The sequence below is a fragment of the Ambystoma mexicanum genome, chromosome 10 (assembly GCF_040938575.1).
Source record: "Ambystoma mexicanum isolate Mex_15411 chromosome 10, UKY_AmexF1_1, whole genome shotgun sequence".
Lineage (NCBI taxonomy): Eukaryota > Metazoa > Chordata > Amphibia > Caudata > Ambystomatidae > Ambystoma > Ambystoma mexicanum.
In genome coordinates, this window is record NC_090932.1 from 959,637,535 (window position 1) to 959,660,185 (window position 22,651).

At 48.8% G+C, this 22,651-nt stretch overlaps 1 protein-coding gene across 6 annotated transcripts in view; it reads right to left on the reverse strand.

Annotated features, from left to right (window-relative positions):
* Window positions 1-3,531: 3,531 nt before the first annotated feature.
* Window positions 3,532-22,651, reverse strand: part of ECT2 (epithelial cell transforming 2) — a 1,267,500-nt gene continuing 1,248,380 nt past the window's right edge. For 2 of the 6 annotated variants that reach the window (XM_069618732.1, XM_069618729.1), the window contains one exon: window positions 4,657-4,883. In XM_069618732.1, coding sequence (XP_069474833.1) covers window positions 4,794-4,883 — 90 coding nt within the window. In that variant the 3' untranslated portion in view covers window positions 4,657-4,793. Of the gene's footprint in view, window positions 4,884-22,651 lie in introns of all 6 variants that reach the window. The other 4 variants (XM_069618728.1, XM_069618727.1, XM_069618731.1 and 1 more) reach the window with 3 other exon arrangements.

Genomic DNA, 22,651 nt, shown 5'->3' on the forward strand with positions numbered 1-22,651 from the left:
AAACCTGTGATCTCCCCTTGTAACCATCTTGGGTGGTGCCAGTGCAAGACATCTGCAGATCTATAATCCCTCGAAGTACTTTAATTTTCCTGACCGAAAGGACTGGCGACGCTGTTGCAAAGTACCCAACGAAAAAGCTGTTTCGGTGTCGACCTTGATGGCCTGCAATTTTATCCACTTTCTTCCCAACAATATCTATGCTGTCAAAGGGCATATGGACAACCTTGCACTGACTTCCAGCCAGAAGTTGGTGACCTGAAGCCAAACTTGGAGCCATAACACTGCCCAGTTACCCATCTGGCAGGATCCTGTGTCCACAGCAATAGAGATGGCATGATCAGATGCCGCTTTGCCCTCATACAGCAGTCTGAGTGTCTCAACCCGCTTATTGTCCGGAAAAAAAATAAAGTATCGGCCCCAGCTTGAAACGGAGATCTCAGAACTAGCGGGAGAGGATTGCCAACAAGTTAGCCGCTTTGACAGTTAAAGCGGCCGTAGAGATGATCCTCTTGCAAAAAACGTCCAGTTTGCTTACCAAGTGTGGGGGTACCATACAAGGGGACAAAAGGATTTGCAGAGCAGTTACTGGCAGTTGCAGAGACAGAGTCCAGGCAGGGTAGTGTGTGGAGGCATTTGGGTGCTGAATCAATAACCATTTAATTCTCAAACCAATTCTTCTTGGGCGGCGCCAAGAACAGACTCTTTTGAGGCTGTCCTCTCAAATGACTTCCAGAACTGGAATGGCTACCATCGACTTCCTGGCAGATTTCCCACCTCTGATAAAGGAATCCCTCAATCTTCTACTCCTCTGGGAGAAGATCAAATAGATTCACTGCTTGTGACATGAGCAAAAAAGGAGCCAATTTCGTCTGGAGGTGAATCTCTTCGAGGTACATCTGCTGGCTCACCATCACCTGAAACCAGATCCTCAAACTCATCTGCAGAGAACTGTCCTTCAGATAGTCGGCAACGCTGTCAATATCTGTGAGGGCAATTTGTGTTAACAGTGAGGACCCGTGGGGGAAGTGAAGGGCGGGGGTCTGGTGGGTGGCAGTGGAATCAAACCTTTCACAGGAAAAGCATGGGGCTGTGCTGGAGAAGGCAACGGTGGAGCTGGGAGTCATTGCCAGAGCTCCAAAACCAAGGTCTGTTGTGTGGGCAAGATGTCCATAGACACGTCCCATGAGCCTGAGTGAAATGGAGCCTGTTGAGGTCTGGAAGGTATCTCAACTGGGACCTGTGTCTGCGTAGAGCCTGTCACTGGAGAAGGTTGAGCAAATCCTTGCTTAGGTAGAGCAGGACCTTGTTCAGGTGGTGCCAGTGGCGGCATAATAGCCAAAGGTGGCACACTCCCTTCACCGTCAGAATACCCCTTCTGGTATCTCCACGTCAGAATCTGCACCCTGCTGTAGCAGTTGGTCAGGTGGGGCCATGGTTGGACAAGGGTCTGCAGGTTGTCCACATTGAGTCAGCGATTAAAGTGGCTGAGCAGGAGTCGGCCTGGGGCAGTAAGACAACGCTGACAGGACCTCCTGGTCCACAGCAATTCCCTTTGGAAAAAAGGAAACTAAGGGCCTGTGAGCAGGCGTCGTCACGATGAAGACATGCTTGGTGATTGTGTCTAGCTGACGAGGTAGTTGGTGTAGAGGACCTATATTTAGATGTCGACAAGGTGGTTGACTGAACAGATGTAATCTATTTGATCGCCAAAGTGGTTGATCTCGTCGTCGAGGTGGTCGAAAGTCAACAAGGACTTGTGCCGTTCGTGGGCCATCAGTGAGGATGGAGTAGACGGAGGGGCTGTAGTGGTGGACAAGCATTGTTTCTCCAAAGGGTGTTAAGAATATGAAAACTGACGAGGGTGCTCTCGGCTCCATCGCAGTCAACAAGGTGACTGTAGACGAAAACATCACTGACATAGCCGACGGAGCAGCCAGAGCCTGCGATCCATGTGCCTTTTTTGCCATCTTCCCATGGGAAGATTCTTCATGGGACCTAGACCTGTTTGATGAGAGGGCGCTCCAGGGGTCTGGTGTGCCTGGCAGAGGCACAACTGCAGACAGAGACCCGGCACCTTCATGCAACCAAGTTACTAACCTACTGTGGGGATGTTTGCAGGTTTTGGCCGACGACTGGCAGATGGTACATTTGTTTAAGTTGTAGTCTGGATACAGACAGTAGGAACATTGCTCATGAAGAACCTCGTTGTATACTTCAAGGTGACAAGTCGAGCGGGCCTTCAGCAGGCTTTTCATCCTCGCGTCTGCCATGCTGTCCCTGGACTCCTGAAGACCTCGAAACAGGACTGAAGCGATACAGACACCCACACCCTGGCAGCGTCCAAATGGACCATATGCTCACATTAGCTGGCGAGAAGTGACAGTACCAAATCAGATATTAATGAAAGAAACAAATACAAAATCAGTGAATATATGAAGAGATTTTTCAAGGACTCCCCAATAGTTAACATGCGGTAAAAAATCTGAAGATGGCCACCAGGGGTGGAGGTAAGGGGACCTGTCCAATTGGCTGGGCTGTGGGCAGTATGACCAAAAATGACTAAGAGCACTAAAGTGACAAGCAGTTTAAAATATTTAAGATAAACTACTTTAATGTTAACGAGGATTCCCAGCATGACGACGGCGAATATTCAAACATGTGAATCTATGAAAGATCCAATGGTGGAGAACTGGAACTTTCACCACTAAAACATGGTTAACATTTTGCATTTAACACATTGTATGCAAGCAATTTTCAAGCATAAGGCGCACAGTGGGAACATTATTTTTAGTATTCACACTGTAGGCAACTAGTAAGCTTAAGGACGAATTTGAAATCACTACATGGCACAGACCTTGCAGAGAGGCTGTAAAACACAAACCCACATCGGACTTCGAGTATGCAGTGGCGTAAAGTGCCATTCTGAAACTTAATGTCGAAATCACTGCAGGGTGCCAGGCAAGGTTTTATTTAGAAAAAGTGACAGCTGGTAGACTCAAAAAGGTAAATGAGAAACACAGCCTCCTTTCACATTGTGCATTTATAAACCCTTCATTTAAATAGGTTTATTAAATAACACATTTTGCCAACTCTAGGCTGCTCGTGACTAATTTTATGAACATAATACTGCAAACCGTTTTTATGAATGAAGTGTGCTTCTTCAAATCCCCAAGCGCGATTAGAACTGTGAATCTTTCAATGTGTACAGTTATGGGTTCTTTGTTGCCAGATGTATACCTCTGAAGATAAGGTGGCTGTCGAAGGCCTGCAATTTCGTGTATAGTGTGGTCATGCACAACAAGTTTGAAGTATTTTTTCCTACGAGAAAGAAATGCCCAGAAATTGTTGACCAACATACGAAGCCTATTGGACTTCGAAAACGAATGTATTCTCAACATAATATTCTCAGTAATTCCAATGAACCATATGAAATGTTCAAATAAATTGATCATAGTAGTCACAAATCTTTCGCAATTGTCACTATGCAAAAGTATTAAGTTAATCTGAGCACAAAAAATATGAAATGACGAGCCAGTTTAACAATTTATTAATATACATCATTTTAAAATTATAAACCGTCGAATTGCTTCCATAACTGGTGTACTTTTTTTTTTACATATCTAAAACCTTTTTTATTTACATCAACATATGCCATACCATGTCAGAGCCACACTATTAAAAGCAAGCATCTAACAAATGGATACAATGCAAAGAAGCTCTGAAAAATGTAGAAAAACTCAAGTGCATGAGTTGCTTAGTGCCAAACCCTGTACATTGCATTTTAAAATGAGAACTTCTGCCACGAAACATGGTGTGGACTGCAGCACTTTGACTTCAATTATACCTACAAATCAGGATTGCGAAAGCAGTATATTTTTTCCGCGATTCACCCTGGAATGGAAGGCATTATAAATAAGATAATACAGTGATTTTGAGAAGGGTACCATAGCAAATCTAAGCTGCGCTTTTACTATCAATATAGACAAATCTTCCAGGCACTAACAAATTAAATATTTTCTGACAACGATATCAAAACTTACAAAGTGACAGATCTGTACAGGACAGTACATACATGTATAGAAAGTGGACATTTATAATCACTGATGAGCCTTGAATATGGACGCCATCAAACGATGCATGTTTAAGTGTTTTAAAAGAACATTTTAATTGAAAAGGGCAGGCAAATTAAGCCCTTTTGAGGAGCCCCACGTCAGTGTCGAATTAAACTATACCAACATTCTTAAACGTTAAAAGTTAAAATCAGCCAGATAAATTAAATGAGCATACTCTGGATGGAGACGGAAAAATAATATCTTGTCTGCATGTAAATTTTTCTAGGAAACGAATCCCCAGCAACAGCACGCGTTTTACAGCCTCCTGACTGGAAACCGTTTTCTGTTATTTTCAAAATAGACCAGTCCTCTGAGAAGAGCATCCTTTTCTTCACCAACCAATCTAATGGAGTTCGATGCTGCAGGTCAAACGCACACTCCAAGACTGATATTTAAATTTGAGACGCATCATTGGTTGTAGCAAACGCTTTACAACTGAAATTACGTTCATGCAGAAGCAATTGTGCGAAAGGTTTAGGAATCCAAAAAACTTCAATTTTCCTGGAAAGACTTGCAAAGTTCTGTCAGTTTCAGGTATCAAACCGCACTGTCGTGCTGCTGTTGTACTATGCAATCAATATTCCATTGGTTATGAGTGAGCCAAGTCTTAGGAACAGCCAGCTGCTTCGGTCAGTCATTGTCCAATAGCGAGAGAAATAAGACCCTGTGTGTACCAGTTCGTTATATGAGGTGTGTTGTGGATCGACTCAGGGTATGATATTTCCTTTCAAACAAAGATGGCAGGTTGACCAGCGAAGGAGACGAGACACCCTAATGGGAAAGAAATTAAGAGGTCACTTTCAGGTAACATTTGAATGCGTTATTCTTAGAATGTGCCGCAGAGTCTTACTTCTCTCAGACATCACTTCAACTTTTTAACAAGAAGGATATCAATTTGCTATGGCCGATTTTATTTACAAAGGCTACAGTTGGATTTACAATTGTGGTGGTCGGAAAAATTAAACTAACAGTAAGCTCAGCAGGGCACATTCTATTTTCATTTCTCCATTTGTGACAAACCAAATTCACTATTCCCATATCCATTGTAAGTGCTTCCCAAGTGCCACTCGTCCACCCATGTGACATGCAGATTCTTTCTTTCCAAGTTTATTACTGTGCAAATGTACACTTTTATTCGATTAACTGATACTTTGGCTCAAAAGGTAAAACATTTTCAAAAGATTGCAGACTCCAAATGTTTGGCCACACACAATAAGGTTGACTATTACGATTTGCATTTACAATACATACATGAGTATCTCACCCAGATGCCTTTGCTGTGGAGACAAAATGCAATACATAATGACTCATTCACAGTAGAATCTGCTGGCGCAAAACTGCACCCCAAAGAAAATACTCTATGCATTTAGAAAAACACAAAACTTTAATGGTGCTGTCTTTGCTTTGCAAACATGTTAAGTTGAAGACATGAATGTGTATTCAAGACGGCGTTCATAGGAGCCTGGCCGTTGACGAACGTCAAACCTATGCAATTCAGAGGATTGTGGATCGTCTGGGCGATACAAAGGGGTGAGGCAGGCAGAGAAACTAACTGGACTGCAAGGGTTCAGCCAGAATCAGAGCCTTTTCCCTCAATTGTGTGGCTTCCTGAGGTGGTGGCTATTAGCACTCCTAATTTACATTTAATCTAGGTTAGGAGTATTTCTTGTTTGGAGAATGCATTTGGGTAATAAGTAAAAAAAATTAAAATACAAAAAAGATTCTCTGAATAGTAAATCTCCACAAACGGAGCATACTCTAGACCTTTTGGAAGTGCCAGGCTGCTTTCATACCCCAACAACAGCCCTTCCTTTCAAACGGTGACCTGTAGTGTCAAGACTTCCAACCACGACATTTCAGATGGTCTTTCTTTGAAAAAAACATTATAGGAATCCATCAGTTTCTAACTTAATCAATATATTAGATTAAGTGCACTTTGCAGCTTAGGGATGCTTGGGCAAATAATATTTTACTGGCATCATCCCTCTGGCTAATGCTTTGTATAGACACAGTAGCACACCATGTACAATACTGCACTATTGCCAAACTTTGGATTTTATGCTGGTGACTAAACTATATCTTCTGAAGAACAGAGTTCTTGGCTCAATCTCTTAGATGGAGAGAACACACACAACTTGTTTTCAGAGGTGGGAGACCTCCAACACAAGCACAGGCCTACAGACCGACCTCAGGGTTTCAGCAGAGTCACTAAAGCTAACATAACATGACCCAAAAGAACAAATGACTTAGCAGAATAAGGTTATTTCTGTTTGGCTACTCTTGCAGACTCCTCATCTTCTGATATATCTCGCTGGCTCAGCTGGCATGGGAACTCTGTTTTTGGTGTCATGCCCGTCTGCATCTACCTCATCTGCAAGTCCATTACTCTACTCCAGGAGTGACAAACCATTGGTAGAAAAAGGAGGTGGGATGACCCACGACCTCAGTTCCACCACTTTATCCACATGCTCTGCAGCTGCTGGAGTTGCCAAATGGAAATTCTCCCTCTCCAACACACACCAATTGCCTTTTAAAAAAATATTCCTCTGCCCCTCCACACCAGAAGAAGCAGCCTTCAGTGCTATGGTTTGCCGGGATGCTGAGAGGGCGATGAGGAATCCGTGGCAGTAGTCGTCCAGAAGAAAGAACATTCTCAGTAATTAATGTATTGTTCTATTGGATAGCGTCCTCCCACAGATTCTTCATTTCCTGATGAGACTCCCACAGAAGTACAGAGCATAATGGAGGTGGGCAGAGAGTGATGACTTCTACCTAAGTCAGGTAACTTTGAAGGGTTGCCCTTCCAAACCAGACATCCTGCGAATTCATGGAGCCAAGACTGTAGTGCGTTGCAAAAGTATGGACAGAGGCCCCTGTTCCAGCCAGACATACAGGACTGGGACACCACTCTGAAGAGCAGACGTGGCCGCCATTCCCCTCAGAGTGGACTTCCAAACCTATAGCGTTTCCCCTCATGGGCTAACTTGCAGCACTTGCAAGGGGTTTTACAGAGCTAACCTGCAGATCACATACTCTTATGGAAGATGTAATCACCAGTAGAAAGATTTACAAAGTCAATCTAAAAGAACAAGAAGGCATCGGCTCAAAAGTAGCCGCCATAAGGAAGTTTAGCACCAGATCGAGATCCCATGGCAGGACAATGAACAGCATTAGTGAGGACAGGTTATTTAACCCCCTTAGGAACTGCACACCACTGTGGTAATCCGAACGTACAAACCCTGTTCAGGGGTCCTCTTGAACAGAGATTACGCCAGTTATCCTTTGACCGCGCCGGTCTTTAAGCCTTGCAAGGCCAGGAACAGTAGAAATTGTAGAAGTTCTGGAGTCGACCAGACCCTGGGGACCAGATGCTTCCTTGTACCTGCGACAGGCCAACGCAGACGCCATGCTGGCAGCCGCTAACCAGCGATTATGGCGGGAAATTGCTGACTTCCTCCCGGAACTCCCCACCCACTGCCAATCACGTTTCAAGGCAGGGCTAGCCACGGCCAAGCTCGTGGCTCAGGATATCATGGAGTCCATGCTGGCACACATCGATACCTCTGGACTTGCCATCTGTATTGCCACCGACATGAGAAGGATTGGCATTCTCCGGGCAACCAAGTTCAACCTGGATGTCCAGGAACGTATTCTAGACCTGCCCTTGGAGGGTAGTGACCTCTTCCACTCCAGCACAGACAAAGAGCTGGACAAGAACAATAGCTCTCAGACGGCTAAGTCTTTATCCATTCTGACAAAGACCACGCCCAAAGTGTACTCCCAGTTTCAGCAACGCTCGGATAAGGGTCGCTCATCTGGAGGCTTATGCCGCTTCCAGGAAGAGGTCTAGGCAGCCGGAATGCTCGCTGACCCCTTGTCGGCGCAAGCATCAAAAGGGAGGTGCGGGGGGAGGACAATGGCTTTTTCCAGTCCCCCCCCTCCGCCTCTGCGGGTAAGAAGTCATGACAGACCCACTCGGGTCCATGTGTTGCCAGTGGGGGACAGGCTTGCTCTTCAGGCACACTTTTGGTGACAGATCTTCGCGGAACCCTGGATCCTGTCAGTTGTATCCTTGGGGTACCGTCTACCTATTCCTGCCTCTCCTCCTTCCTCTCCCCCAAGTTGGGATAGCAACTCTTTTGTCAGAGATTCAGTCGCTTGTCCTGAATCAGGCTGTGGAGGAAGTCCCAGCCTCCGAGCGGAGATCAGGCTTCTACTCTAGGATCTTCGCCATTCAAAAAAAGAACCAGGCTGGCCTGAGAGTTGTACTGGACCTTCCACCCTCAACCTCTCCTTACCTCTCCAGAGGTTCAAGATGGTGACGCCAGCTTTTATTGGGAGACATTATGCTGGGGAGACTGGATGTGCTTCCTTGATCTGAAGGACGCCTAACTGCACGTTCCGATCTGGCAACCCCATTGGTCTTTCCTCCGGTTCAGGATCATGGGCTGCCATTTTCAGTACAAGGTCCGCCCTTTTGGCCTCAACTCGGCCCCAGGGTATTTAACAGACTCATGAATGCAGTGGCAGCCCTCTTCCGGGCTCAGGGCCTCCATATATACCCCTACCTAGATGACTTGCTCGTCAGGGCTGCATCTCAGGAAGCAGTTCACCACTCCTCCCATGCAGTAATGAAAACGCTACACGACCTGGGATTTTTGCTCAATCTCAAGAAGTTGCAACCCACACAGTCGTTGACCTTCCTGGGCCTCATCTGGGACACGCGATCCGAGGGGAAGACCCTCTCGGAGGACAAGATCACGGCCATCAGGAGGGCCACATCCTGCTTCCTCAGCCGGGGCTCTATTTCGGCTTGGTGGTACCAGCTTCTGCTGGGCCTTTTTGCAGCGGTACGGTTGGCCGTCCCCCACGCAAGACTCATGAGGATTCAGCTACACTTCGCAGCATCGTGGAACCAGCAGAGGGGCCCTCGGCTGAAATGATCAGGAACCCCATCTCTCTCTCTCCACCCGGACCTCACATGGTGGTCCAGGGACTGCAACCTGCGGAAAGGCAACACCTTCCGGCCCCCCCGTCCCTCAGGTGATGATTACAACACTCTTCCCTAGAGGGCTGGGGAGCCACCCTGGAGGACCTCTCGGTCCACGGCACGTGGACCCGTCAAGAACAAGAATACCACATCATTTGGCTGGAACTGAACGCCATCTGCTTAGTGCTCGGAGCCTTCCTCCCACCTTTCAAGGGAAGAGTGGTCCACATCCAGACAGACAACTCTACCAGTATGTACTACATCAACAAGCAACAGTGCACCTTCCGGGAGGAATCCAACCTGGAAGCGGACAGGCTCCGCAGGTTGGGAGCGGGCAACTACAAGTGGCAGCTGAACTACCTCGTTGCACAGGAGATCTTCCACTGTTGGGGCCTCCCCAGGTGGATCTCTTTGCCACCAGACACAACAAAAAGTGCCCCCAGTTTGCCTCCTGGCAGGGGCAGGGCCTAGGCTCCCTGGGCGACGCCTTGTGGATCCAGTAGAACGGCATGTCAGCACACGCCTTCCCGCCCACTCCACTGATTCACAGAGTGCTTTGCAAGTATAAGGAGTCTTGCCAGCTCAACCTCATTCTGATAGCTCTGTGGTGGCCAGCCAGGCCATGGTTCTCGGAGCTGCTCAGCCTCTCAGCGGTCTCGCCAATCCACCTCCTGATGGGCCCAGCACACTTTCTGACAAAGCAGGGGTCAGAGTCGTTCACCCCGCCCCCCAGAAGCTGGCCCTCACAGCGTGGTTCCTGAGCAGGTGACGCTCAGCCACCTCAACCTTTCTCAAGCCAATCTGGAAATCATATAGGGGGCTATGAGCAAGGCTACCAGAGCCCAGTTTAGGAGTAAATGGATCAGGTTCTGCCACTGGGCTCACTCCAAGGATATCGACCCGCAGGCTTGCTCATTGGACGACGTGCTGTCATTCTCAGCTCACCTCGTCAACACTGGCGTGCAGGTGGACACCTGCTGCACATACCTCTCAGCCATTGGGGCCTAGAGGAACTCGGAGGAAGGGGTTCATCTCCTCCTCCAACCTGATCGTCAGACATTTGGCCTGGCTCGCTAGGTTCTACCCTCCCATCAGGGTGCTTTTAACTGTAAAAATAGATTTGCATCTTATATGTTAAAATCGTTTTTGACTGAATAGCCTGTCTTTCCTTGTTAATCTGGTAACACATATAGCAATGCACCGCACCCTTGTGGTGGTGCTGCAAAAAAAAAATTGCTACCTGTGCAGTAGTGCTGTACTCTGTGCTGTTTGCTACCTGTGCAGTAGTGCTGTACTCTGTGCTGTAACACGCCAAATATCCTTACAGAGCCACACCCCTTGTGGGATTTGAATCTGGTCTTGGGCGCCCTCGCGCACAAGCCTTTTGAGCCTATGATGACTGCAGACATCAGGCTGGTCAACCTTCAAGACAGCCTTGTTAGTTGGCCTCACATCAGCGCGCAGGGTCGGTGAGATCCAGGCCTTAGTCGCCTCAGAGCTGTACACCACCTTTCACAAGGACAAGGTGGTCCTGAGGACCCATCCAGCATTTTTACCGAAGGTGCCATCAGCCTTTCACTTAAACGAGGAGATCGTCCTTCCTACATTCTTTGCGGATCCAAAGGACGAGCCTCAGAGTTCTGCACTGCCTGGATGTTGTTGGAATACAGCTTCTTACAGTATGCCTCCAAGGTTTTCTCCTCCTTGCCTAACAGCACCATCGATCAAGAAGTAGAGGACGACTGAGGCTTGGAGTACAGTGATGCCGCAGCGATAATCGAGGAGTGTGACTGAGGATGGGAGGAGAGCAAGTGTATCCCCCTCCATCTGTCTGTACTTGGCGTCCAGGTGGCGGTTGACTGGCTGCACAGAGTGTGGTTTGAGCCAACCCTTCTTGGCGAGGGAGACTACATTAGTTTGCAGTGGAATGCCCGTTCTGTTAGAAGGGTGCCTCGTGAGGACCTCACCGAGGACGCCCTCTGCCTGCTGTTCAACCTGGGGCTGTGGGAGGCCCAGGTATTCCGCCAGGCCCAAGATACGTTCGTGGAAGGCCCTGGCCGATGATGGCGTGTCAGGATCCTCCTCCTCATCATCATCATCAGTATCCTGAGGGTCTGGGGGATACTGTGTAGTAGGAGAAGTATCCGGAGCTGGAGGCTGGGGCACAGGGACCACCGCCGGAGGCTGCGGAAGAGGTGGAGACTGATATGGAACCGCCTGTGGAGTAGGCTGAGGAGCCTGAGGAGGCCAGCAGTGCCGGGGCCAGAGGCGTCGGCGGAGGTGCCTGTGGTGCCGCTAGCATAGCAGGAAGGACTTCCCTGACTGCGTCCTTGATGATAGCCCCCATATCTGGAGACTTTGTGAGGCCGAGGAACCTCTCAAAGATCCCGTCCTCGCTGGCCCAAGAGGAGGAAGAGGAGGCGAGCACTGAAGGTTACTAGAGGCAACTGAGCCCTCTGCCGACCCTGTACATACGAACGCAAGGGAAAACAGCCTTGCGCATAAGGAGGGTAGGGCGTAGGCCATGTACCTGGTCGATGCCAGTGCCACCTCGATACTAGTTCTTCACCGAAGTCTTGCAGAGGCGTCAAATGGGTGTCCTTTTCTGGCCCGCCTGCCATTTTGTTGAGCTGCCTACCACGTGGCTGCGACATGTTGCTCGGCTCGTTGATGCAAGCCTCTGCCAAGTCTCTTACGTGAGCGGCGTGCGACTTGCCCCGCTCCTCGGTCCCCTGCCCAGTAGGGGTAACCACCTTGACCCGGGGGTCATTAGAGCTGCGTTCAGGTGCCCCCTCGGACGTGCTGCAGTTAACAAGGCGCAGCCCCTCGGCCATGATGCCGGTACAAGGGCGGAGTCTCTCGGGTGCAAGTCCGGTAATAGAGCCTAGTGTCCCCTCAACCCTGGCACTGGGAGGATCCGAGGACCCCTAGGCCCGAAGGCCAGTAGCTGTGACAGCCTTGGTGCGTAAGTTGGTAAAAGGACCGGACCCTCCCGCATAGGAGAGTACCTGGGAAGGAGTCTCCCTTGCGAGGTGCGGATGAAAATATAGGCCCTACCTCTGGCCTGGAACGTCTCATCAAACTCTTGATGTCCTCAGAAGGAGACCACTGAAAGAGCTCCCTCCACCTGGCGAGTTTGTTCTTCAGCGCTTTCGAGGACAGCGAGCCGCACGGCGAACAGGCTTGCCGACCATGGTCTGGGCCAAGGCAACGGAGGCAGAGAGCGTGGGGTTCTGAAGATGGAAAAGGCCCGTTGCAGGATGGGCACCTGCTGAACCCTGTCGAAGTTGACATGCGCCGGGGAGGAGCTGTGGCGTTTGAGGACAGAGTACCTATTGAAAAAAGACAAAAGAAGAGAGGAAGAATCCGCGCGTGGAATTACATGGCCGAAGCCAAACCCAGGAGCGCTGGTGAATTTGGCCCGTTCCCATCGGCGCGTGGTGCCAGAGGGCAGAGTCAGGGCAGCGCATGCTCCCAGGACCGCGCCACTAAAGTTCGAGGGAAAGAAGATTTTTCTGGTGAAAAAGGTTCCGTCTCCCGTCCTTCACGAGCGACACCCATGCAGTATAGAGGAAAGGGGACGGGACGTAAGAGTAGGAGAAATTACTTTCCGTAATGTTCTTTCTATGGATTCTTCTCCCGCAGATTCCTCATCCGATAGATATTCCCTCCAGCTTCGCTGCTTCAGAAAATATTCGACAGGGGGCGTAGAGGAACTTGACCCGGCTGTCGACCGTTGATCCGCGTCTGGTCATCGGCTCTGGACGTGATGTCAGGTGTCGTATAAATACCACGTCACTACGTCCCAACCTCAGTTCTCCCCCCTTTCCCACACCACCTCCCCCACATCCCCGCCCCGAGCACCACACGCTGCATAGAAAAACAGAACAGACGGGCTGAGCCCTTAAAAAAGAACTATAGACCTCCGAAGGAGGAACAATTGAACACACACTGCAAGTATCATTAGAAAAACCTTTGTTTGAAAAACGCAGCAAGACAGAAAATGGATACAGTGGACCCATCACCAAGTCAACGTTAAAGAGAAGATGTGCGCCAACCACTGACTTTCTGGGTGGGGATGGATGGGAGAGGAGGAATCTACAGGAGAAGAATCCATAGAAAGAACATTACGGTAAGTAATTTCCCCTTCAATGGATTGCCTTTCTCCCGCAAATTCCTCATCTGATAGACTCCCAAAGCAGTAAATTAAGGAGGCGGGCAGAAAGTTATACCAAGAACTTTTGCAGCACTGCCCTGCCAAAACACGCATCTGTAGTGCGAGGAACATCCGGACTGTAGTGCTTTGTGATGGTATGCAGGGATGACCATGTCACAGCATGACAAAACTCCTGGGCAGGGACTCCCCTCTGCAATGCTGTTGATACTGAAACTTCCCTTGTCGAATGGGCCCTGATGCCTGCTGGTAATTCCTTCCCAGTGGACAGGTAGCATTCATCTATGCAGAAAATTATGCATCAGGATAAAGTCTGCTTGGTTATGGGCAGGCCCGTACGGGCTAAGGCAAAGGCCACAAAGAGCTGGTCAGCTGTCCTGAAATCAGCTGTCCTGGCAATATAACTCAACGCCCTCTTCGGGTCTAGACGATGTAACCTTTCCTCCTGCTTAGAAGGGTGCAGAGGAGAGAAGAAGCCCGGAAGGCCAATGGATTGCGACAGGTGAAAATTGAGACAATCTTGGGGAGGAAGCCAGGCCTTATCCTGAGTGAAACTTTCTCCTGGAAAAAAAACGCAGGAAGGGTGACTTACAGCACAAGGCCGGCAGTTCACTCACCCGCCTAGCGGATGCAATAGCCACTAAGAAGGCTGTTTTCAAAGAGAAACTGTAAGGGACAAGAGTGCATAGGCTCAAAGGGAGCCGCCATCAGAAATGTCAGAACCAGATTAAAGTCCCAATCCAAGACAAAGTGAGTTGGCGGAAACCCATTTACAAGGCCTTTCCGGAATTGTGCCATTACTGTGATCATAAATAAATAGACTTCATCAGGGGATCTTTTAAACACAGACAAGACCGCCAAATATTCTTTGACTGTGGTGACCTGAAGGCCTGCTGAGGCCAGCGACAGAAGGAACTCAATCACTCTAGTGGTGGGGCAAGAGATGGGGTCAATCCAGCGTTGCTGCACCACGCCTCAAAGCTTCTCCATCTGCACACGTACAATGATCTTGTAGATGGTCTGCATGCCGCCAGCAACACCTCAAGTACTTCCTCAGAGGGGTCCCAGTCAGTTCATCCTCTCGAGAGCCACGTATGTAGGTTGAGGGATGCTGGGGTCGGATGGAGGCTCCAACCTTCTGACAGATCCAAGAGGTCGGAGTATCATATTCTCGTCGCCCAGTCCGGGGCGATCAAGATCATGGCCAGTCCAAACCTCTTGAACCTCCGGAGAACCCATGGAATGACGGGAATCGGAGGAAACGTATAGAGGAGAGGGAAGGTCCAATCCACCAGAAACTCGTCCTCCAGAGCACCATTCGCTGGGAATTCCCTCAAGCAAAACTGTTCACATTTCCTGTTGGACTCTGTTGCAAACAGATCCAACGCTGGGGTACCACAGAGAGCGAAGACCTCCTATAGGATTTCCTTGCACACTTCCCACTCGTGCAGGGCCGTTCTCTGCCTGCTCAAATCATCCGCCAAGTTGTTCTCTGTGCACGCCAGATGAACTACAGAGACCGAGATCCTCTTCTCCAGCAACCAGAACCAAAGAATCATTGCCTCCGTGCAGAGGGGACAGGAGTGCACACCACCTTGCTTGTTGAGTGCATTGCCACTGTTTTGTCCATCAGAATGAGGACATGTTTCTCCTGCAGAGATGGGGTGAATGCTTCCAGTGTTAGCCCGATAGCTCGCAACTCCAGCCTGTTGATGTGCCACCTGGCTTCTGTCGTTGATTAGAGGCAGCTCACCTGCAAATCCTCGCAGTGAGCGCCCCGACCCTTCAGAGATGCATTCGTGGCCAATCAAGTCTGAGGCCAGAAGGGTTCCCCGCCAAGAGACTGTTGCCGTCCGCCCACCAGGACAGGTCATTGAACACTGATGTGGACACCCTGAGGAGATCCGAGAGAGAGCCGAGGTACTGAGAAGCTGATGGTAGAGTGGCATGGTTCCGGAACGAGTCGACCATTTGTGTCAAGCCGACTACTCTCTCCTCAGGAGGGAAGGCCTTCCCCACCCGAGTGTCTAGGACTACTCCGATGAATTGGAGCCGCTGGACTAGTGTTATGTGGGATTTCTTTAAGGTTAGGGAGAAGCCCAGCTTGTGCAGCAGCAAGCAGGTGTCCTCTAAATGGGACAAGACCTATACTACAGACGTCCCTCGGATCAGCCAGTCGTCCAGATATAGAAATACGTGGACCCCGAATCTCTTGATGTGAGCTGCAACTACCGCCATAAGCTTAGTGAAGACCCATGGGGTGGAGGTTAGACCAAAAGGACCTTGAACTGATCGTGCTCATCTCCTATGGTGAACCTTAAGAACTTCCTGTGCTTTCGATGGATTGGTACATAGAAATAAGCATCCTGTAGGTCTATCGACACCAGCAAGTCCTGCAGTTCGAGAGCTCGGAGAATCTATCTCAACGTCACCATCCTGAATTTGTCTTTCCTCTTGAACGTGTTCAATGCCCTGAGGTCCAGAATGGGACGGAGGCCTCCTCCCTTCTTGGGTACCAGGAAATACAAGTAATACCAACTCGATGCTCTCTGCTCGGGAGGTACCTCTTACATGGCACCCTTCAACAGGGCGCTCAGTTCTTCCTGGAACTCCTGTCGGTTGGATTGGAGGTGGGGTGGTCTGTCTGGTGCTATTCTCACAAATGGCAGACAACTCCACTGAATAAACTGTAGAGCCCAGGCATCGGACTCAATTCCCTGCCACTCGAGTAAATGCTCCATCATTCCCCCCAACAGGTCTGCTGTGTGGGGAAAATCAAAGCGGTTTCGGAGGCTGGGTTGCTGCCGCCGCCGAGGCTGCCTGCTAACCTCTAGAAGCCCCTTCTGCCCCTTCCGGAACATGAGAAACGCTTCAGTCCTTGCCTGGCCGGTTGAAGCTGCGCTCTCCTGCCGTAAGGAGCATATCTCCTGTAGCCCTGTGCCCTAGAGGCGAAGCTAAATGCAGGTTTGGCCGGCTGCACAGCTAGGCCTTAGGACTTTGCAGGGAATTTGGATTCCTTAAACTTTCCTAAGGCATTGTCGGCTTTCTGGCCGAAAAGAAGATCGCCTTCTAGGGGCATGTTCAGAAGCTTGACTTGGACATAAGGCAAACAACCAGGGGTTTTTAAACAGGCCTGCCTTCTTAGCATTATGGCTGACGCCATAGACCGGCGCACACACTCAGCGATGTCCAGGCCCGTTTGCAGCGACTGTTTGGCCACCTGTTAGGGAGAATTCTCATACTATGGCTAATTTCCCTTACCTATAGAGTCCCCCAGCAGCTTTGCTGGATTTGAAGGGTTTGTTTCTTTTTACCTGCTAAGATTGAGACTCTTCTTCCCACTCCTATGCATTTCTGGTAGGTGTTCTCTACGCTATTTTTTGTGTTTAATGCCTATGGGATTTTATCTACCCCATAGCAACCATCTTTATTCACATGTGTTACACAGCACCCTCCGTGCAGTGACACAGGGGTGTCGTAGCGACCCCGAAAATAGACTCCATACCCTGGGACGGACTACTGTCTCCCAGAGCATGTAAAGTCCCCATTGACTTTACTAGTCAATTTTTATGAACTTAACCAGTACAACCCATCTTACTATGGAGGTGCTGGAAGGGGTTAATAGTTTTTCCCCAATGTTCATTTTCGAGGGGGTACCTTAAAGTCCCTCTCTAAAGTTTCTGGCTGGTGGCAGTGGTTACACCATAAATATTCGACCGCAAATATTTCCATATGGGATTTTCCTATTGTTCGAGGCTACCACTTTTTCTGACAGCCTCTCACATACCGCCGGTGCATTTTAATATTAACTTTGCTCCGGTAGGTTTTATTTGCCAGAACTTTAATATAACTTCTTTCTCGTGTCTTTCTCTACGATCCTAACCCAGGTCGGGGATCCTTTGTTCGTCTGTTTGGCGGGCTTCTGCCCAGAAGCCCTCATTCCGGCGCCACTGAGTCTTGGGTGGATCCATTATGTGGGAGGGGGAGTAGGGCCCCTGGACAGGGTTGCCTGAGCAACCCATGTCACACTCTATCCTGATAGGCTGGAGGGTCTCCCGCCAAGTTGACCACTCCACTGTGTGACAGGTAGGCTGTATGAATGGGAATCTTTTTTGCATAAAAGCAGGGTCCTGAGGACTGGAAGAGCAAGACGTTGCCACTGGAACTACGGAACCGAAGAGGAGAGAAGCCAAAGACACCTGCAACGACTACCACCACCGGTGAAGCCCTGCTGCAGCGTCTCACCACTTTTCTCCACACGACGAGAGGAGATCTTCATCTGAAAGAGCTTTCTTCCCTTGAGCTGGTGGGGCCAACCAGTTTGCCAATCACCTTTCTGAACCTGCTGTGGTCGAATCGCCAGTGCCCCGCACTTGGAGACCGGATAGCCAGACAGCTATCGACCGGACGATTAAAAGAAGCGTACCTTTTAAACTTCGTTTGGCAGCACCGCGGCTGGATTCGTCCCTGGGTAGTGCAGTACCTTGAACCTTCCTCCACGACGAGAGCCTCTCTTCCTCTGTTGGATCACCCGAACTGCAGGAACTACCAGGAACAACCAGGAACAACCGCCACGTCAGGAGCCATTTCATTTTAAAGGTACATTGTTCCGCCAGGGCGCCCTTTCTTCGCGGTAGTGCTAAAGATGTGTTAAATCCTTTCCCTACCTGTTGGGTTGCCCGCCCCTCTCTCTTAACATTGTCTTTCGCTTTCTGCATCCACCTTTTCAACATCGTTAACCAAAGACTTGACTGCAGCAACAAGAACATTTTTCTCCTGGGCCCTTGCCCTGTACCACTAACTCTGGTATCACATATGTATCACATTTGTTAGACCTGCTTTCTCGAGATTGATTCTCCATTCGATCTGTGTGGTGCAACCCTTTCTTATAATTACCCTTTCCTTCCCACTGCATAATCATTCTGAAATGCCATTTTGCTCAGTTTTCATTTGAAGTATTGCCTATACTGATGCACTGTCTTGCTGAATTGGTTCACAACTGATGGGTGGGAAGTGTTGCTAGGGTGTATAAGAGCCTATTTCTAGATAACTTGTGCTTTCCCTCCCTTGTGAGAGATTGTTAGATGATCCCTTGTGTGTAGTTGTCACTGTGCCGATTTGCTCAGTTTTCACTATGGTTCACTTGGTCTACAATTTATATAGGGATTGTGTATATTTTTCTATCGACTACATTTAACTTGCTTGATACTTGTGATACATGTGTTTTCTTGAAGTGTATAAAATAAATATATATACTTTTTAACTACAAAGCTTTGGACAGTGTTTCCTTGTGCCATAGTACAGTAAACCTATTGTGTAAACCCTGAATACTGCTTATCTCCCTCTTGAGATAAGTCTGACTGCTCAGCCACAGCTACCAACTAAATCTTTGTGGTACAGACTGATACCAAAGGGGATTTATTGCTCTCACCTGTAGTCCTAATCTGGTGAAGTGCTCCCTAAGGGAACTGCACTGGATTCTGCCTAACACCACCTCTTTCCCACCCTCCACTAGCTGTAGGAAGACTTAGCGCATTTCTCCTTCTGGGACATACTGAGCAGCATTTTCAACTGCTGTCCATAGACCGAAGGAGTATTTGGCAAAACTGCTTTTAGGGCCATGCTGCCTGAAGTGAATACTTTCTTAGCTAAGGCATCTACTTTTTTCACTTCCCTGTCGGGAGGCAGAGTGGACATAGAAAATGCAGGTCTAGAGGCGACCGTAGCAGCCTGCATAGCGAGCCCCTCCAGGGAAGGGTGAGACGAAAGGTATTAATTGTCTCCTCTAGCCGGCCTGTATTTACAGGAAATGGTGGAGCTGACGGGAGGAATGGAATAAGGGTTTTGCCACATTATTGCTAAAGATCGGCAATGGCAGGGTTTAGAGGAATATTACGTTCTGTGGTAAGGCCTTCATCTAATATGTCAGTAAGGTCATAATCTTGTACAGGCGCCACTTAAATGCGATCCCTTCTAGAAGTAATATGACTATAGGGCTGGGGTTGCTGAAATTTAAGGTCTGGAGAGGTGTCCAGACCGCTGGCGTCCTGGAGGCCTTGAGCCAGTTGCAAAAGCTGATTCTAGTCGTCAAAATAATCAAACCCTCCTGAACCCAAGTAAATCAGGGCGACATACCCCGTCAAGACCGCCAAAGACACCTGCCCATATTATCGAAAAATTGGGACCAGGGTTATGGGGTAAACTGTTTCTCGACAACCGTCGACATTGAGGGTTTGTCTCTCGGCACCGGTATTGTGAATGTTGGTGTAGCATCGACATCCTTGGATGCACAGGGCTGATCCGGCTTCCACGGATCTCTTTCGGTGTCGAAAGATTTATCGGCGCCGCCATTGTCGGTACCGGGGCACTAGAGGAGTCTGGTATACTGAGGGCCGCTCTTGGTTTCAAAGCCTGCTGCGTGGGGGGTTAGCCGTCCCGACTGCCGCATGCTTTCTGAACAGGTCAAGCATCGAGGATTTGAAATCCTCCCACTCTTGGCGGGTGGAAGGCCTGGCCGACGGCTTACCTTTATCCGTTGATGACTCAGTCCCAACGGTGGCAGTGACACCTTTTCTTCTTTCGGGACGAGGAAGACTTGCTCCAAGAGTGGGACGGTTTTCTTCTACCACCCATGTTCTTTCTTGCGGGTGTGCCCCTCAGTTTCGTCCTCCGAAGAGCGAACCATCGACCGTGCCAGTGATTTTGAAGGCGGTCAATCCAGAGAAAGTTTTGCAGCTCGATCGCATAGGGATTTGGGTTGCATTTAAAATCGATCAGTGCCATGATCCGTGACGATGCACCAGAGACAAATCATGTGGGTCAGTGATGTACATTTTGGTGCCAAAATTTGAACACCATTTGAAACCAGATACCCGAGCGAGCGACATCTCGTGTCGAGGAATTTGGAGAAAAAAAAACGAAAACGTCAAGTGAGTCGAAGCTGTGTTCCCAAGCAGCGTGTTAACTGAGGGTAAGGTGTAGTGACTCAGTATTTATATTTATACGATCCCGACGTCCCGTCCGTAGCAAACGACCAGACGCCGAGCAAGACAGATCGACTGTCAGGTCGAGGTCCACTACGCCCTGTCGAAAGTTTTCTGAAGCAGCAAAGCTGGAGGGAATACCTATCGGATGAGGGAGAAAGGCAATCAATTGCAAGCAAGGACAAAACAGACCAGAAAACTGCCTTACCAAAACTGCCATTCTTACCTGAAAGAGAATCCCAGCAGTAATGCTTAGAAAACATGTTTAGGTACGCCCACGTAGCCACCTGGATGATGTCCAGGACAGGAAGATCACACTTTACAGGGCAGAGGTGAAAGCCACATCCCAGGCTGAAAAAGTCACAAGACCCTCAAGCAGATCCTTCCCAGCCATATTGCAGCATTCCAAGATGCCGAAAACCTTTGCAGGGTCTGTTTAGTCACAGCCCTGCCAGCACAGGCACCAGTGTAACCAACAAAAAACTAGCAATATGTCCTGGCCCTTCAGACGCAGTAGCTGAGGGCCTGAACCATGTGCAGCCGATGGAAGCATTCCTCTGACTTGGAAGGGGGAGGTGAAAATAAAAAGAAATAAACTGGGAAGCTGGATCTTTTGAGAGATGAAAATCTAGGACCACCTTTGGAATCTAGGACCACTAAGAGGGCTTCACTTTCAATGTCACCTTCTCTTTGGAGGAAACAAAATAGGGAGCTCATTCACAGATATTGCATAAGATGGCAACCAGGAATACCACCTTAAGGATGAACAACCTAATAGAACAGGAATAGAGGGGCTCCAACAGAGCTCCCATAATCCCATAAGGAATGTCCCCCCCCCTCTGCTCCAAAGTCTTTTATAGTAGGCATGTGGGAAGAAAGAAACAAGCATTTTGAGGCGTTCTTCCGTGCTTTATTACAATTTTATGCTTTCAATTCTGCAACTAATGTATTTAACCAATGTAGATTTTCTAGTGCTTATTAACATACTTCACAGCACTGGTGGTAGTACACAATATTACAAAACAGGAAGGAAAACTGATGTGGTCCAGGGCTTGAACTATTTATTCACAGTGTGAGCACAGACATTTCCTGGACCCACAGCAGCATGCACCGACACAGCAAGCTAGTTGTCTCACACATGAGCAAGAGCTGTGTAGACTACAAGCCTGATGGGGAAGGGGTGATGAGGCTCTGTATTTGGGACTTCCAACTCCTGCAATTGAAATAGACCACCTCACATTGGGAGTCCACTAGGACTTTGCCCAAAAAATATTGTAGCTTTTTTTTTTTAAAGTGGTCATTTAGGTTTTGGCCATCCCCTCACCCCCGCTGCTCCCTATGGCTACTTTTCTTCGCAGGAGCCAACAAACCCGTTTTCGTGGTAATCTCCAGCTATTAACCCCCTCCCTCTATTGCTTTATCTAGGTTGGATTTTAGACATAGGATGACACTCAAAGGTGTGGCTGATGGTGTGCACATATTCCCCCAAGGAGGTTTCAGTGTTCACAAACAAATACTGTGTCACTTTAAACTTTCATTTGCTGGTCAAAGACAGAAAGTGTCCAATAATCACAGACACCTTTTACACTGCTTTCAGCCTCTAGGTGTGAGACAGCAAGTATAGTTGGAGCTTTATGAAGTTCAAGGTGGGGCTCAGGTGATGCTGCCTTAATTCTCACATTGCTGCCCCTCTATTGGCTGAGCACACGCACTACGTGAGCTGAGCCAATAGAGTGCCAGCAATGTTCCAGTGCAAGAAAGGCTTTCGTAATGAAGTGCAGCACGCTTTGTTTTCAGTTGCTTGAAGTGAGACGCACTTAATTATAAAAGTACTACTCACAAGGGGTGGCAAATTACACACACAACAGAGCAGGTCGCATGCACCAGAGGGATAAAGAGTCCAAATCCCTATTCCGGCAACAAGACAAAAAAGTGCGCCACCTGCAGGCATAAATGGACTTTGTGGTGCGTCACTGAGCTGATAGGAGTACATCAAGGATGTTGTCTACTAAGTCCCACTCCTTGTGGCTCAGACTCTCAGTAGCCAAGTATGAAGCGTCAGGCTGCTGAGGTGTGGGTGGAGTACTCGCTCATCAGATTGCTAGAGTAAGTCTACTCCTCGGGAGGCTCCAAGGAGGGCAGATGGACATGTCCAGCAACTCCAGGTACAACGTCATCCAGGCTCAGTTGGGAGGAATCAGAATCAGTGTCCTGAATAGTAGTTGTTTCCGGAGAACCAGTGGAATGTCTGCGGTAAATGTGAATGCACAAAGCAGGTCAATGTCCATTCGACCGCCAGTGTGCCACAAGAGCTCCATAGCAAGGAAACTCCCTGGAGCAGAACGTGCACTTACTGTTATCCCTGGAAGAAAACAGATCAACTTGAGGAGTG